This window comes from Artibeus jamaicensis, unplaced genomic scaffold (assembly GCF_021234435.1).
Source record: "Artibeus jamaicensis isolate MK-2021 breed Jamaican fruit bat unplaced genomic scaffold, CSHL_Jam_final contig_519, whole genome shotgun sequence".
NCBI lineage: Eukaryota > Metazoa > Chordata > Mammalia > Chiroptera > Phyllostomidae > Artibeus > Artibeus jamaicensis.
In genome coordinates, this window is record NW_026521871.1 from 49,521,516 (window position 1) to 49,539,136 (window position 17,621).

The following is a 17,621-nucleotide window of genomic DNA, read 5'->3' on the forward strand; positions in this document are numbered from 1 at the left end:
CATCTGCGACATCAAGATCCCGGGTCCTGGACCATGGGGCACAGCCTCTGTAGATTGTCACCCTAAGGTGACACGTTGGCCCTGGCTGCTCCTTTGGACACTGCTGTTATTCTTAGGGACCTAAGTCACTTTCCCTTCACCCCCTTCTCCTGACTCCCCAGACCCATTTGGGATGGGGGATGGTTATAGCAAAGTCCCTTGAAACTTGCCTGTTGGTTGAGTCAGTCAAGCAGCTGCTGGGGCATCGACAGTCCGGGGAGGGTCCCACTGAGCACGTGTGCCCTAACCCTAGGACAGCTTGTCAGGTGTGAGACCATGTGACTCCGCATGGAAGCCCAGGGCCAGCTTCTAAACTGTGGGTTCGGCCACTAACATGTCACGTCAACATTCTGATTCCTGGGGAAAGGGGAGGGCCAACAAAAACACCCTCCAGTGAGACAAAATCTGCAACAGAATCTACTGGGAGGAACAAACTCTGCAAAACCAAGCCACAGCTATCATTGTTTTGGCCAGGATAAAGGAGGTAGGTACCTTAGAAAGTACCAAAGGCATTAAAATTCCAGGTTTTCTTGAAACATTTTACTGGTTAAAAATATATATATATGCCTGTGGGCAATATTTGACTTCCAATTTCTATACCCTGTGGCGGGGATAAAAATTGATTACAGCTAGAAATCATTACTGCCCAACAATATTGAATTCCACCTTGTTGCTTGATGCTGTCCACTCAGATGAACTCAAAGCTGCAGATAATTCTTTGTAGTTGAAGGACTTCTGCCCCATTAATGACCTTGGCCCAGGTCAGGACCAACCGTAGTTTTGAGCCATGACTGAATGTAAAAGCTTGAAGTGACTTTGTCTGTTAAGAATATGTTCAGCCACAAATAACCGAAAATTTGGCCAGCAGTAGCTTCAGCAAATAGGGAATTGTTTTCCTTATAATAAGATGTTCAGAGGCAGGTAGTGACTGATGGTGGTTCAGTTGATCTAGTGCTACCTGGGCTTCAGTCTTTCTGATCCACGTTACCCAGCATTTTGATATTAATCTTCACCTTTGCCATAACTGCACACCTGTGATCAAGGTAGAAAGAAGTAGGGAAGGGGAGCATCAGCTGCATCTGTTCACCTGTTAGGAAAACAAAAGCTGTTCTAGAAACCCTCTCCTTAGCCTTTCCCTGCAGGATTATTGGTCAGAACTGTGTCACATGACTGCCCTTAGCTGCAAGAGAGGCTGGGAAATGGAGGACTTTTTTCTGTTCAGGCTCCATGTTGGAGGAGAACGAGGGAGGATGGGTCAGAAATAGGTGTGTGTGAGCTTACACTCGGGGATGACTGCACAGAAACTCCTTTCCAATACTCTCATTATACAGATGACCAAACTGAGTTCCCCAAATGCAGTCCTGTGACTAGATAAAGTTAGGGTGAGTTCTAGAGCTGGGGTCTCCTAAATCCCAGTCCAGGAAGCCGCCCACTGGACCACACCATGGTTATAATTTGACAGAGTCTGTGACTGAAGCTCTGTTGGGGAAGTAGAATATCCTCCAGAAAATGAGGTGATAGATACGAACTCTCAGCAGTGGGTAGAGGACACAGTGGCTGCCACTTGAGCTTTCCTTCCTCCTTCCCTAAGAATCTGAGATAATTCAGTGTGAGTCCCAGAAGCTGGGCCAAGTCAGTCCGGGACGCCTCCCAGTTTCCCCCGCCACACAGACTGTTTAGCGTCTCATTCCTCTGGCGCTGATGTTGTCGTGTGTCCTAACAGAAGCCGTCTCGTGATGAGCGCCATGACGATGCAGAATCTCCATGTCCTTGTTAATGTGCTGTTCTTGTCTTCTGTCCCCTTCTGTTGTCGGACCAAACAGAAGTATTCTGCTGTTTCTCTCTGCAACATCTCCACAGAAGTCCTGAAAGTCATCAACGCCACAGAGGAGTTGATAGCAGAGTCGACAGGGCCCTGGGAGTCCCCGCCTGTCCCTCCCGACAGAGAGAAGGGGACATTTCCTCTTGGAACAGACCAAGTGAGGCTGGACGAGCAGCTGACTTCCCTGGAAGAGAACGTAAGACGGTGTGGATGGGCTTTGTCTAGGGCAGGCATGTGCGAAGCGGCAGCTAATGACGTTATAACTCATCACAAAGAGTGCAAGGACCCATACACACCAGCAGCAGCACCAGCACCAGCACCAGAGCAAACACATTCTCAGGAAGGCTCTTAGGCTGGGGTCCCGAAGCAGATCCTGAGATGAGGATTCGCGGACACCTTATTTAATAGGGAAGTGCTCCCAATTAATAGGGTAGGTTAGTAAGGGAGTGGGGAAAGAAAGCGAGAGAGAGAAGCCAAACAGAGGCGTGATCACAGACAAAGAGTAGCTTCAACCTGTTCCTGCAGGGAACACTGGGGTGGAAGCCACATCTCAGGGTTATCCTGGTCTAGGGAAGAGGAGCTGGCCCTTCCTCTAGCCAGCAGGCTCTTCTGTCCCCCTGCATGCAGGCAAGGTGACAGTGGTATCCACAGGTAGCCCGCAGTGTAGATTTGAGCTGTTGGGGACGAGAGGGCACTGAAGCTTGAGGGGCACAGGTGGGACTCTGTGGAGACCATCCAAGGGATGCATGGGGACCAGGTAGAGCATTGCCCAGAACCAGGTTGGTGGCCTCAGAACCTGGGTGACTTCAACTGGTCTGTGCTGCTTCACAGGTAAGTCAGCAGGCAATAGAGTTTTCTATCCTTCTGACTTGTGAGGACCGAGAGAATGCAATAGATTCTTATACATAAATATCCACGATCATTGCTGAGAATTTTAATCAAGGTCCAATGAGAATTTTCCAACGATGCCGACTGGGGGTGACACAGAGATTTGGACATTAGCCACTCAGGCCACAGTCACCATCGCCAGCTGGCACAGTCCTGTCCGCGAAACTGGTGTCAAGTCAAGTCAGCTGATCCCATCTCTGTAGACCCAGCAGAATGAGCCCTGATGTGGGGGCTGCTCAGATGAAAGCTATTCTCAGACACCAGGACTGGTGTCAGAGGGAATCTTTGCTAAAAGCGGAAACGACAAATCAAAGTCAAAGTTTTACAAAAAAGCCAATGTTTATTCCACTTCGGACACTGAAGACTCTGTCCCTGTGGATTTTCATGAAACCTAAGCCTGTGTCTGTCGGAGCACTCGCCTCTCTGCTGTCCTTTCTGGTCACCCATCTGTCCCTCCTTAGGTCGGCAGCACGCACATCCCGGGTCAGATAATCCATGTTGTAAGGGGCTGCCCGGTAGGGTGTTCGGCAGCATCTCTGCCCGTTAGATGCCGGGAGCAGCAACCCCCTAGTCGTGACAATCAAGTCTCCAGACATTGTCAAATGTTGCAGGGGGCAATGTGGGGAGCCAGGGGCCCTGTCACCCCAGGTTGGGAGCCAGATTTATAAATTCCTACAGAGCGGAGCCTGCTGGCTCTATCTGTAGCCCAGGCCCTTGGCCACAGCCTGACACGCAGGAGATGCCCGAAGAGTGATGACCTCAGATGAACGAGGCCCTTTTTTCTTTCTTTTAAAGACTGATGTGAGAAACATTGATTGGTTGCCTCTCGCACACCCCCAACTGGGGACCTGGCCCACAACCGGGGCATGGGCCCTGACTGGGAATTGAACCAGTGACCTTTTGGCTTGCAGGCTGGTGCTCAATCCACTGAGCCACACCCACCAGGGTTGAATGAAATCCTTTTTTTTTAAAGAAATGATTTACTTCAACTATGCCAGGTGTCTGTTCCTTCACTATGCCTATAATCCAGTTCTTTCAGTGGTCATGGTCCTAAAATGGCCCTAATCCTGGACACACTGAATTGAACAGGTTGAAATCAAGATATAGTTCACCAGGACAGGGATGCGTTGTTTTTTTTTTTTAAGTATGGCGCCAAGAAAACTTACAACGCGTGAAATGATCGGGATTTAAATGATAACAGCCAGTCCCCATGGCACAGTTAAAGCAAAGGCAGCATAGCTTTCTCCTCCCCCAGGAGCATGACAAATGTCCTTGTTGGAATTGTCATTTGTTAAGATCTTTTTATTGCACATTATGCTGCTTTTCTTGGGTTTGTTAGCGCTTCCCGTTTGCAGCACACCCACCTGCCCACTGATTCGGGGTGTCACTCATCTCCAGAGGGCCACGGGCTGAAAGGGCAGCGTTTGTCCTTCACTGTCCAGCACGTCTGAGCAGCATCTCCTGTCCCCAGACAGTTAACTACGTCCCTCCTGCTTCCCTTCCCCGCTCCAGCTTCGAGTGCCCCCTCGGAAGAAACCCCTTCTGTGTTCCTTTGAATTTTATGGGGTTTCTTTCTTTCTTTCTTTTTTTTTTTTTTTTTGAGCCAGGGAAGGGCTGACTCGTTGCTTTATGTCTTTATCGCACCAGATCACAGGGCCAGGGCAGGATGCCTCGCTCCTCGGTTTCCAGACGGAATCCGTGTGAGCAGCAGGAGGAGGGCAGAGCCCGGTCCGTACACCGGCCTCCGGGCGCAGCTGATTTCATTAAGCCCTGCCTTTTGTCTTCCCCCCTGAAGAGCACGCCTCATCCCCCCCGCCGCCTTTCTCCTTTGTGCCGAGGAACCCAGGGGCCGCCGGAAATAGAAATAGCAACACTTTTTCTCGCCTTCTGAACGTTGGCTACTGCAGACCAGGACTCTGAGATGAAAGAGAACATTGGCTTAAGAATGTTTCGCCTTTAAAAATACTTCTGAAGGCTTCAGAGCTGTGTGAGCTAAAAATGTCACATTCATATGTCAAGTCTATGTTCATAAACTGCCTCGTTAATCCACTTAATTAGAGGGAGGCCTGGGGAGTTCAGAATTCCCTTCGGCTCTCCGCTTTGACGCGTCCCGCCCACTGCTGCAGCCGGCACTCTGAAATGAGCTCTTTCTCCCCAAAAGGCAGGAGGAACCTCGGGCCAATGCCAGCCTCCCCTGCACATACAATGGGGCCTCGGTTTCTTGGACTGAATGCCCAGGTCTCCCGGGGCTCTTGCTGAGAGCGGGGAGCACAGGAGTCTATTGTCCCTGTTGGGGACTGGCCGGGAGAGGAAAGGTTCAGGAAAGGATGACTAACTGAGGTGTGGGCAAGGTTGTGGGATGCTGTGACATCCAGAGGGTAGCAGGAGGAGGAACGGGTCACCAGCCCGAAGCAGGGTAGCCCAGGCAGAACCACATCCTGGAAGAGCGCCCCTCTTCCAGGGGAAGCCGTGACCAGGGAGGGAGCCTGGGCCAGGAGAGCCTGGGGGAAAGACTCCAGCTTCTTTCTTCTCCTGACTTTGACCTCTTGCTGGTGTCTCCCATTGGCCAAACCCATCCCAGCCAGCAGGGGAGCCTTGGTGATGAAGTTCATAGAGGTCAGCCGCACATGGAATGGGTCAGGGTGGAGAAGGATGGAAAATGGACCGAGGGGTCAGCAGAGAGACGCTAGCAGGGCCAGGGCCTGTGCTGTGCGTACCGGGGACCCGGTGGGCTCCCTCTCCCTCCCAGCCCTACCTGAGGACCTTGTTTATTCTCATCTTTGCTGAATAACTGAGACAGCCAGGGGTACCCCGTTGTTCCCCGAAGGGGCTGTGCCACTGTGACTTGTGGAGGTGGCCATGGCTTCTTGGGCAGTTCTCTAACCCCGGAGAGCAAGGAAGGAAATCCCACTTGTTACTAACATTGGATCCCTAAAGTGTATTTTATGGAAGCCAAGTCCAATAAGATAAGATGCTCTAAGACCAAGTAAGATTGGGAGATGTGTACACGCCTTCTAGGAAAACTGAGACACGTTAGCCCATGCAAGACTCTGGGAAGTCCTCCAGTAAAGAGGTCCAAGAACTTGTTCTATCTCGGGAGCTCTGGCCACAAAGGGCTTCTTTAATGGAACCCCATTCTCACCCCTTGTCCCATGTGGAGAAAGACTCATTGCAGTCAATGGGTCATTGCCTCGGGGCCTGGAGTACGGCGAGGTCTTACATTACTCGGACACGGTACCCACAGTTCTCACCCCAAATGGGCCTTCGCTAAGCCAGCAGTTCCCAGTGAATGGTTTTCAGTGGGTTATTTTTTAAGGTTATGTAACATTTTCATTATACGGCATGTTAAATTTTGTAACGTCAGCCTGGCCGCAGAGCCCCTGTCCTGCCAACCTGTAACCACAATAACCCCAGGACCTTCGCGTCAGAGTTTGAAAGGTAAAAGCCAAGACATTCTGACCACGGCAGAGTATCACAGCATCACGGGGCAGGGCGCGGAAAGGTATGGGGTCTGGCTCAGCGCCCCCGAACTCAAAACCACGCCCCGCCCCTTCCCAGCCGAGACAATGGGGAAGTCACTGAGCTTCCAGGACACAATGTTCTCTTCTTTAATACGTGGATGGCACCAGCACCCCCCTCAAGGGTTGCTGGGAGCATTAAATAAGTCATATATAGCCCTTAGCTCAGCACCTGGCTCGATAAATTCATGTCCTCATCACCACCCCCTCCCCCTCCTCCAGCCCAGCAGGCACTGCCACCTTTGGCTGGGAGTCCCTGCCCAGCTGGCTTTGGCACCAAACCACAGAACCTCTCCTGGTGCCAGGAAGGCAGGGGACACAGAGTGAGAGATGAACCTTCTGGCCTGGCCGAGGGCTGGGAGCTATTTCCTATTGTTTTGCTCTGGCAGAGAAAGCAAAGAACATCAGGGGGTGACCGTGGTGACAGTGGGACAGCGGGACAATGAGGTGCTGTCAAACTGACACAGCCGCAGGGGTGATGACATGGAGTTGTACGTGTTTCTGCAAGAATCCAGGTTCCCAGACCAAAGTCACGTCAAGTTGTATCTAATCATTACCACAGTCAAATTATTCATTTTACCTAAATAATACTTCCAAATGTTGTTCCATGTGCAAAACTGCAAGTTTACGTTTACAGTTATCAAAATAAGTTTACTGTGCGCGTGTGTGTCTGGAAAAAGTGTGATGTCCAAGCTCAGAACTGCCCTTGCTGTCCCTGTCTTCTCCCCCCCTTCTCTCCTTCTCATTCTCCTCAACTTTTCCTCCCCTGTGAAAAGTTCTTCAACTTGGAAACTGCTAAGAGACAAACTTTTAATTTCTCCACTTGGCTTTGAAATACTCATTTCCTCCATGTAACAAAGTCACACTTCTTGTTTTGGTGACAAAGACTAAAGGGCTACATTAAACCCAGAGGATCTTTCAGAAACAAGTTCTCTAATACTTGCATATGATAAAGAAAATAAAATTAGGGGAAAATGAACTATGGCCAAGGCCAGCAAGCATTTGGTTGACGAATCTCTTAACACGATGTTCCCGCGTCTGCCACCCCGGAAGCCCCCACAGCTCAGCCCCTTGTGCCAGCTGGTGCACAGGCAGGTTTGCTTTTCTCAAACCTACCCTGCCTTTACTCTGCTTTGAAACGTCTTGTGAAGTTGCCAGTTTTAATGCAGATGCGTGGATCATGCCAAGGAGCTGGGAGAGGGGAGCTCCTCGGGCCCGCTCTTCCCACCGCGCTCAGCCTCGCTCAGCACCAAAGGCGTGCGTGACTCGCGGGCGGTAGCTCTCAGCTTGACTGATGCAGGCATAGTTTTAACGCAAGTTAAAGGAACTGCAAAAGGGCTGACTGGACTGGCTGCCTTTCATGCACATCAGCCCTGTCCGGCTGTGATGACGTGTCCAGAGCTTTACAGAGGCTGACTAAGCCTCACGGGCCTCTCTTTCGGGAATCACCTTCTTTAGAGACATCCAGTTCTCTGTGTTGGCAGTTGCCATTTTCCCACCGTTAACTGGGCTGAAGAAGCTTTTGTTCCCTTCACCCTGGGTGGGCGTCGCCCAGGCTGAATTATTCCAACACGGTTACGTTCTGTTTGCCCTCTTTTATAGGATTACCTTATAAACTCAAACATTGAAAGTTGTTTTTCTTGCCCTGAGCAGCATGGCTTAGTGGGTTGGGCATCATCCAGCAAAGCAAAAGGTTGTCAGTTTGATTCCCAGTCAGGGCACATGCCTGGGTTGTACCAGATTTGGTCTCTGGTAACAGCATAAGAGAGGCAACCAATCAGTGCTTCTCTCTCACGTCAATGTTTCTCTCCCTCTATTTCTCCCTCCCTGCCCCTCTCTCTAAAATAAATAAATATCAATCAATCAATAAATTTTAAAAACTTTTTCCCTTAATTTTTCTCAAAGTACTTAACTCCCTTGATCTGATTTTCTCTTTAAATCTCCAGTAGCTTACAGAAAAACTCTGAATTGATGCACAAATAGATTTGACATGCTTTTCTTAACAGCACACTATTTTCTAAGAAATAAGGTATTTTCCTACTATAATTTCAGGTTTGTTTGATTCCCTTAGCCTATTGCAAGCAAGCTGAAGGTCATTAGTCAAATATAAGTCACTCAAAATTTGTAACTGTTTTCAACGAATTTCACAGATTTCATGTTCTGCAAATTTTTCTCAATTACAAAATGCCATCAAAAATTTTTATTAGAAAAACCACATCATACATTTTTCCCTTTGTTCTGTCTTGATAGTATACTTACTATAGTCACTGGACAAATTCACAATTTGTGCAGCTGATGTCACACATTTTTGTATGATTTTATTGTGTTTCCAAATGTTACAAACTGCTTTTTCTTGCAGGAAAGCTCAGGGAGGGGCATTGACAGTGAGGGGGTGGCAAGAGCACATGCGGCCGCCATTTAAGCGCAAAGTGTTTATAAGTAGGAGCATTGCCTGTCCTTCACCCCCAATAATGAGTCTAGTTCTCTCTCACTCCCCTGAGTTACCAGGGTCCCCTGGAAAGCCCCAGAAGTCCTGGGTCTGCAGCCCTGAGCTCCAGACCACGCCTCCTCCGCAGGTGTACCTGGCGGCAGGCACCGTGTACGGACTCGAAGGCCAGCTGAGTGAGCTGGAGGACGCTGCCCGGGGCATCCACAGCGGCACCAACGAGACCGCACTGGCAGAGCTGGAGGACCAGGTGGCCACGGCTGCAGCCCAGGTCCACCATGCTGAGCTCCAGGTACGAACTCTCCTCTCTGCCCACATGGGGGACCACCAGCCGAAAGGACAGGGCAGCCCATCTTCCACAAGGATTGTTTCAAAGCCTTCATATCTATCACTTCTTGTTCTATCACCGCCATTTATACCTCACTCGCATGGCTATGATCCTGCAGGGTAGATTCCACCAGATCCTCCTCTTTCAGAGGACAGCCTTCCTCTCCCAAATGACAGCTTCCGTAATATACCAGACCTTAGTGGCACAAAACAGCTGCAGCAGGGGAGGCAGCGGGGCCCTCAAGGTGCAGCGCACACATTGGCTGCTGGGCCGACATTCGCCCCTTGTCTGTGCCACCTCAGTGGGACCACCGTGATCCCCACTTACTCTGCCGATCTTCTGCCCCTTCCAGTGTGGCCATGCCAGCCTCGGCAAAGTGCTCTGAGAACGTGGCAATGTGGCAAGAGCAGAGGCCTTAGCACCGATGCCAAGGTCTGCCCAGACCACATGTGAGATGTGGGTTGTGCTACTTATCCCTGTGAGCCACAGCTTCCTCACCTGTAAAACCGAGAGAGTGGCGCCATTCTCATGAACAAGTTCCCCTGTTTAGAGCACTCGGTGTGGTGGCAGCAAACAATAATGCCATTTTCCAGGAGCAGGTCCTGTGTCTTCTTCATCCTCGGGACAGGGATGGGCTCTCCCTACCTGCTCTCCCCACCTGCCTTAAGACGCTCTTGAAAGGAAATCTGAGCTCCTTCTGCCCTTCCAGTGTTACAGTCAAGGAAACTAATGCCCAGAGAGAGGAAGGAGTTTCTCAAGGCCACCTGGCCTCTTAATAGAGGAAATGGACTTGAACCAGAGGTTGCAGGGGGATCCCTTCTGAGACTCAGCACTCTGGTTTTGGACTCATGACGTCGTTGAAAAAATGAAGCACTGAAAAATCGTGCTTGCTTTTCAAAGCTCACACCAAGTGTTACCTGCCATAGAAGCCTTCCCTGACCACCCCACCTCAGACTGCCCTGGCCAGAATTCCCATGGTTCCCTGGGCTTCCGTGTATCCCTAGAGGTACTCTCACTGGGCAATGCTCTGGATTTACCAACTAGAAAGTTAAGCCTACGAAGAAGGGCCTGTGTTTTATGTTCTCACTATAGTGCTAGGTAGGGAAGTGCTTGGTAGAAGTTGAATGAATGAATGAATGAATGAATGAATGAATGAATGAGTGAGCATGCATCGAAGCAGACTTGTTCTTCATAGATTTATAACACTTTTAGCGAGACTCTCTCCTCCTATGCTTTCTCCCTGCTGATTCTGTCTTTCTGCTGCATTAAGATTTCCGACATCGAGAGCCGGATTTCAGCCTTGACCATCGCAGGCTTAAACATTGCACCGTGTGGGCGCCTCACGAGAAAACGAGATCAGAAGCAGAGGAACCAGGTGTGTTTGCCCCTCGCTCCTTCTGTGGGAATTTTGCACAGTCTAGAAAACTGAGAGGAGAAAAGGTTTGGGCTTCGAGAAGGTGTGTTGACCGACCGCTGTGCTCTGTTTGTAGGTACAAACTATAGACACGTCGAGACAGCAGAGGAGGAAACTGCCCGCTCCGCCCATGAAAGGTCCGCTTAAATTAAAACCCGAGAATTGAGCCTGACTCCTTAACTTTGAGTAACTCCGAAGTCTGCCTTTGAGGACCAGGTCTAAAGGGGGGTTCTCACCCCGAACTGCTCTTGTGGACAGTCTCTCTGGACTGGGATCCCCCAGGAAGCAGAACCTGGGACTCGGATATGAGTGCAAGTCACGTATTTGGGAGGTGATTCCAATAAGCACTGGTAGGGGAAGAGAGAAATGACTCAGGGAAGAGAGTTAAGCCAATATGATGTGTTAAATACTTCTGGGAATTTCTGGGAGACGGTACTGATGGCACCTCTGAGTTTCTTGCCCAAAGAGTAGAAAGATGAGTTGGTTCAACCCTTATCCATCACTGGCTGCAGGTGGTCCCTGTGGGGCATTAACTTCCTGGTACTTCCGCCCTGCCCCAGGCCTGGGCCACAGGGAGTGGCGGGGCTTGCTGTGGGGTGCTGTCAGAATGCGCTAGAGCAGTGACTGTCAGGGAGATGAGGACAGGGCACCAAAAGCATCTAACCTGGAAGGGACTCCAGTGACCCCAACTGTATCACCTTTATCCTGGACATTGTGGACAGTTTCTCTGGCTTCAGGAGCCACATAATGACGATGCCAAACTAGAAACTTAGGTCTACACATTAGAGGAGCAGAATGTCAGAGGATGAATGTTTAAATCTTGGTTCTACCATTCCTTGTTCAGGCAGTTATTGCTTGTCTACTTTATATTCCACAAAAACTTATACAATTAAAATTTATTTATTGAGCTCTGGCCAGGGGGCTCAATAGGTTGGAGTGTTGTTCCATATACCAGAAAAGTTTCAGGTTCAATCCCTGGTCAGGGCACACACCTAGGTTGCCAGTTTGATCCCCAGTCGGGGCACCTACAGGAGGTAACCAATCGATGTTTCTCACATCAATGTTTCTCTCTCTCTCTCTGTCTCTCTCTCACACACACACACACACACACACACCCTCTCTCTAATAATCAGTAAACACATCCTCAGGTGAGGATTTAAAAAAACTTATTACAGATCCATGATACCTTATTCGAGACCCTTAGGTCAGTATGTTTCAGAATTTCTTGGACATTAAGGGAAGGGGCTTGGAGGGCTGGGTGGAAAAGATGAAGGGATTGAGAAGTTCAGACTGTCCCTTACAGAACAGTCACGGGGATGTAGATTACGGCATAGGGAACATTGTCAGTACCGTCGTGATAACTAGGTATGGGGCCGGGGGGTCCTCAAAGCAGCGGAGGGGGGCCACGCTTAAAGTACATGATTTTCTTACCATTATGCTGTACATCCGAAACTAATACAGAATCATATTGAATATGAACTATAATATATAAATGAAAAAAGAAAGGTAATATGGCGTATGTTCTGTATGTTTTGTAACAGCCTCCCCTGCACTGGGGTGTCTGGGGCAGCCCCTGATAAACAGATCAGTGTCCTTGCAGGGAAGCGTGAGGATGTTCACGTTTGGTGGGGTGGATGTGGGCTTTAAATGGCCATGTGTCAGTTCACGTCACATTTTGCCATCAGACAATTTTGGCTCCAAAGTTATAAATGTGTCCAGTTTTCAGAACCTTTTATATTTCCAAATGGCCAATAAGAATTTATGAGCTATATTGGATTACCTCCAAGCTACCTTTTCCCGGAAAGCTACTAATGATGCCTTATAAAAATAAATACAAAGTAAGTCCATGGTCAGACCCGAGGACCAGAATGAGACTCCAGGTCCGGAGCAAACATCTGGGTAACATGGACACCCGGCCTTTCTCCTCTGACAATCAGTCCAGCCTCTGGGTAACACTTATTCTCATTGGTTTTCCTTTAGCTGAAAAACTGGAGGCATCTTCAGTGACCATGAAAACATTCAACCGCAACTTCATTCTCCAAGGCTCCTCGACAAACAGGACTAAAGACAGCCAAAGCGCCACCGAGGATCTGATGGTAAATGCCATTTCTGTCCTAATTCCCATCACTTTCACTGTAGATGGTACCTCCGTCCTGCAGCTGCCTGCCTGCTGCTTCCCCGGCACAGCCCCAGGAGGCGTCCTTTCTGCAGGGTCTCATGGTCTGCTGGGGGGCGCGGGGGCGGGGTCTAAGAGAAGGGACGAACACCTGCCTGGTGTTGCTGGCCTCTCTGCTCTGTGGATACGCCCTCTCAACCGCATCGCCACCTCCTTGTAGAAACCAATTTTGATATAAGAGAAGTAAAGATAGGGACACAAGAAGGTCAGGTCTGGTTGAGGTGGAGGAGTTCTCACTGTGTTTCTGGGCCACATTCACTCTTCCCCAAGTTTCCTGCGTGCCGCTTGTCGTGATCCTGGAACAGGCAGCAGCTGCCCCTACGCAAAGCAGAGAGACAGGCAGCAGACAGTCTGCACCAGCCTGGAGATCACGCTGGCGGGGCTAACAGATTATCTGCCTGAACACAGCGCAGGCTTCAGAACTTTGGCAAGTGTTCGATGCTGCTAGTGAGGAACATGAGGGCCCAGCTAACGCGCCTCAGGGGTACCCTTACGCTAAAGGCAGATGACGTCGGGGGTGACAAGACCGAAGCCATGACAAATGTAATCTATTGCCATTTATGCATCGCTCGTCAGCCCCTTCCCCGTGCCCTCTCTCCTCGTCCTGGTGGCCTGAGTGCCAAAGCACAAGGCAATGGCATCATGCTGGGTATGCCATTTTTTAAAAGATTTAATTTATTTATTTTTAGAGAGAGGGGAGGGAGGGAAAAAGGGAGGGAGAAAGACAGGGAGAGAAACATCGTTGTGCAAGGGAAACATCAACTGGTTGCCTCTCACACACCTCGGACTGGGGTCCTGGCCAGCAACCCAGGCCCGTGCCCCCACTGGGAAGCCAACCCCTGACATCTCCATCTGCAGGGTGATGCTCAGTCCACTGCGCCGCACCAGCCAGGGCCAGGCGTGCCATTTCGAAGCACCAGTCACTGCATCTATTAGGCACCAAGAGGCAGCATTCCTTCCTTGGTCAGCCATTGCCCCTGACCTTTCCAAGTCCAATTATCTTGCTCTTAGCCATTCCTTTAAAGAGCTCGAAGATTCATTATTACACTAACAGGGCAGACCACTGGGGCCAGGGAGGGAATCTGTTATAAATCAGAGCTAAAAACAAATTACCTCTTGTAGTGCCAGGCCGTGGATCGGCAGCAGCCGGGAGCTGGGGGCACAGGGGATGGGAGAGGACTTCTCGGCGGGTGAGAGGTTTTCCGTCACAGCGGCGGGAGTGTGTGTGACCGCTCAGAGGAGGCGCCTGCACACGCACCATGAACGTGTTAGACGCCACCGTTTTCACTCAAAAAGGGCGAATTTCATGTTATGCGAAGGTCACTTTCATAAGTTATTTTTTTTAAATAAGTCACTTTTAAATAACACAGAGAAGTTAATGAAAATATGGACAATATTAATATAAAGAAGTGCAAACAAAATAAAAAAGGGCAGAAAGGTTGCCTTCAAACACAAAGAAGAATTCAAGGCAAGAAGCATTTGGAGAGAAAACAAGGAGGAAGGATGTTTGAATTTTGGTAAAATGAAGTAGACAAACCGTGAGCCTTTCTTACACTGGCAAACAGTGGAGCAAGACAATTGAGCCATGGTTGGTGGCTCTTAAATTCCCTTAATTCAGATATTTGTCTAACTTTATCCTTTATGGAGGAGGATTCGCTTTCCAACCATCAATGGACCATTTATAAAAACTGGTTTTATACCAGTTACAAAGCAAACGTCAATAAATTCCCAACAGTAGAGAGTATAAAACTCCCTTCTGGAGCCCTGTTCCAACAATGTGGAGAACAGCACCCTGTCCGACAGACCTTTCTGAAGTGACCAGGTGCCCCGTGTGCCGGCCCCATGGGGCTCCTGAGCACGTCAGAGGTGGCTGCTGCCTCGTAGAAACTGCTGTTAACCTTGTTGTTTAATTTTTAATTAATCTAAATGTAAACAGCCACAGGTCCATATTGGACAGAGCAAAAGTAGAACAAAAGTTAGAGTAAACAAAAGCCTTATTTTGACTTGTAAAACCTGTGCAACCCCCCGACAAGTACACATACACACAAACATACATGCACACACACTCTGACACACGCTCCAAGGAGTTACGACTAGAGAGAAAAGCAAATCCACAGAGCGTTTCAACAATGCAAACATCACATACAGCAAAACAAATGGGATCCATATAAAACTATACTAGTCAAATTTATAGCATTAAATGCTTTCTTTGTTACTAAGGAAGAGGCAAAACTAATGAACTAGACATCGAATCCCAGACATTGAAGGTAAATGCAAATACCAATTAATTAAAACCAGAGAACTATAGAAATAGTCATAAATTGAAGATTTTATCCTTTGGAAAAGTATAAAATAGAAATTTTTTGTAAGCCAAATCAAGAAAATAAGCAAATAAAATAAAAACAAAACCATATAATAGAGATGTAAAATTTTTACTTATATATATAAATGCGATGTAAATCTATGTTAATAAATTTTAAAGTCTTAATTCTAATAAAATCAAATCTAATGAGAATATGAGTGAGAAGTTATTTAATAAATAAAAGCTTAAAATGTATTAAACCTTCAGAAAAGATTCTCTGGCCAAGTGGGTTTGCTGATAAATTTTGAAGGTGCAGTTTATTCCCATGCAATATAAAAGGTTCTAGAGCAAAAAAGTAAAATGAAATGACAAGATTCATGTTGTGAAGCCACTGTAGCCCCAAGCACCAAAGCCAGGCATGGCTGGTAAGTGATACACCCCCACACACAGACCACACACCACACACGAGTTGTCCTTCGGCAGAGAGACGGCCCACACTAAATACAGTATTAGCAAGTCAGGCACAGCAGTCCATGAAATAGTAAATCACCAGGTAGATTTTACAGGGATACAAGAGTACCTCTACTACTGAGATACTAATAAATCACATCAGTGGTTCAGTAAAACTGATTTCTCAAGTTAATTTATAGTTTGATCAAGTTCTCATAAAAATCTCAGTGGGATTGTTTTAAAGTTCACACAGGAATAAGTCAGAAAAAATAGACAAACGCATTTTGCAAAGTGAAGGTGATTTTCCTGCCAGAGTTTCAAACAAATTAAAAGCTGTAAAGGTATTGATGGTGAACGGCATAGAGTAGAAAGCTCAGTCACATACGAAAAGGCGTCATATGAACATTTCGAAGCATTAGGAACTGGTAGGGAAGGTACAGAGTGTCCTTTTTTAATGTGCTTGGGAGGTTGGCCAAGCGGTAGTAGTGGGAGGGGCACCAGTTTGCCTTATTCCATATGCCACAATAAATTTCAGGTGGATTAAGATGCACATGCAAAAATGCATCACCTTTGAAATAGCGGGACCTGTGTAGCTGGTCAATGAGCGGGAATACCTTTCACAATATAAAGAAGCAGTGGACGGGTCTCATCGCCTCCGCTCACTGTGCCGAACGGCTGATGAGTGTGCTCATGCTCTCGCCTCAGGAGCCCGCCCTGCAGTCGGCTGCGATGTATTAGCGCCACGGAACACTCCACTGCCAGTGACCCACTGCCGCCGGCCATACACGACAGTGCCTTGACCCCACAGCCATCGAACACTGTGTGGATTCCACCTGAGGACAGGGCCTGGGGAGCCCCGGCGCACAGGGCTGTCCTGACACCTCACCCAGAAAGCCGTCCCCGACTTCAGCATCGTGGTCTCGCCCCCTCTCTGCCTTAGGTTCCAAGAAGTGTCCGAGACAGGAAACTGAGATGCCGGCTTCCAACAGCAGAGCTCCACGTCAAAAAATGTGTCATTTCCCTGTTGGCTCTGCTACTGTGTGTCATCTGTAGGACCTTCCTTCCTTCCTTCCTCCTTCCTTCCTTCCTTCCTTCCTTCCTTCCTTCCTTCCTTCCTTCCTTCCTTCCTTCCTTCCTCCTTCCTTCCTTCCTTCCTCCTTCCTTCCTTCCTTCCTCCTTCCTTCCTTCCTTCCTTCCTCCTTCCTTCCTTCCTCCTTCCTTCCTTCCTCCTTCCTTCCTTCCTTCCTTCCTTCCTTCCTTCCTTCCTTCCTTCCTTCCTTCCTTCCTTCCTTCTCCTTGGATTCACCTAGAATCACATATCAACAGTTTGTCCAAAGAAAAGTGTTGGTACAGAGGGAACAGTGGAGGGAATGGAGTATTATCATTCAATTCATCATTAATTCTTCTTAATCTCTTACAAGCCTCTTTGTCCTGCAAACACTAAGGGAAACTCTGAAAATGCCTCTGTAGGGACCATCAAAATCAGAGAGTGCTCAGCCATCAGGATGCAGGTCTCCCTTCAGCCGCCTCCTTCCTGCTAGGGCCCTAGCCCACCGAAGCCCCAGTCATTCCCATCGCTCTGTGGTTACAGGCCACAGCATGAAAGCTCTGATTTGCCCATGCCACACCCAGGTCCATCGGAAACAATGGCTCACTGAGAATTTAGCTTCTTCCCAGGACTTCCTGAGACTCTCCCCACTCTAAGGTGGAGAGGCACTTGAGAAAGACCGCCATTGGCTTAACTGTAGGGCACTGTCCCAAGTGGACATGACCTGGGTGAGCAGTGACCGTGTCTGCATGGTTTAGGTCAGTGCATTGTTGCAGACTGTAGCCAAATGGGAAAATGTCATCCGCCAAAATTTACTTCCCAATAAATATTCAGCAAAAAGTAGTAAAATGACCTTAAAGACATAAATGGTTAAGTAATAGCCAGAAAACTTACAGGTATGAAAAAAAGCCAGGACAAACGGTGAATTGAATGGATAAAAGAGTTGATACTAATTCCATGTTTCTGGTCTCAGATGCGTGACTATGTAGCGTGAGTTTGTAAAAGCAGATGGAACTGGAATTTCACTCAGCCAGTCATTTTGCTAATAGATTCTGAATCTGAGGAAGAAGGCAAAGCTGGGAGGCGAAGGAATAACACAGCTGATGTTCATTATTATTCTCATTTTCATCTGTAGAGCAACCCTATTCAGTAGGTATCACCATTTTTCAGATTTGAAAACTGAGGGCCAG

At 48.4% G+C, this 17,621-nt stretch overlaps 1 protein-coding gene across 2 annotated transcripts in view; it reads left to right on the forward strand.

Annotated features, from left to right (window-relative positions):
• MYRIP (myosin VIIA and Rab interacting protein) overlaps positions 1 to 16,451 on the forward strand; it is a 196,616-nt gene extending 180,165 nt beyond the window's left edge. The window contains exons 12-17 of one of the 2 annotated variants that reach the window (XM_037148349.2): positions 1,863 to 2,057; positions 8,844 to 9,005; positions 10,312 to 10,416; positions 10,532 to 10,592; positions 12,436 to 12,551; positions 16,089 to 16,451. In XM_037148349.2, coding sequence (XP_037004244.2) covers positions 1,863 to 2,057; positions 8,844 to 9,005; positions 10,312 to 10,416; positions 10,532 to 10,592; positions 12,436 to 12,551; positions 16,089 to 16,121 — 672 coding nt within the window. In that variant the 3' untranslated portion in view covers positions 16,122 to 16,451. The remainder of the gene's footprint in view (positions 1 to 1,862; positions 2,058 to 8,843; positions 9,006 to 10,311; positions 10,417 to 10,531; positions 10,593 to 12,435; positions 12,552 to 16,088) is intronic. The other variant, XM_037148348.2, reaches the window with a different exon arrangement.
• The last annotated feature ends 1,170 nt before the right edge of the window (positions 16,452 to 17,621 follow it).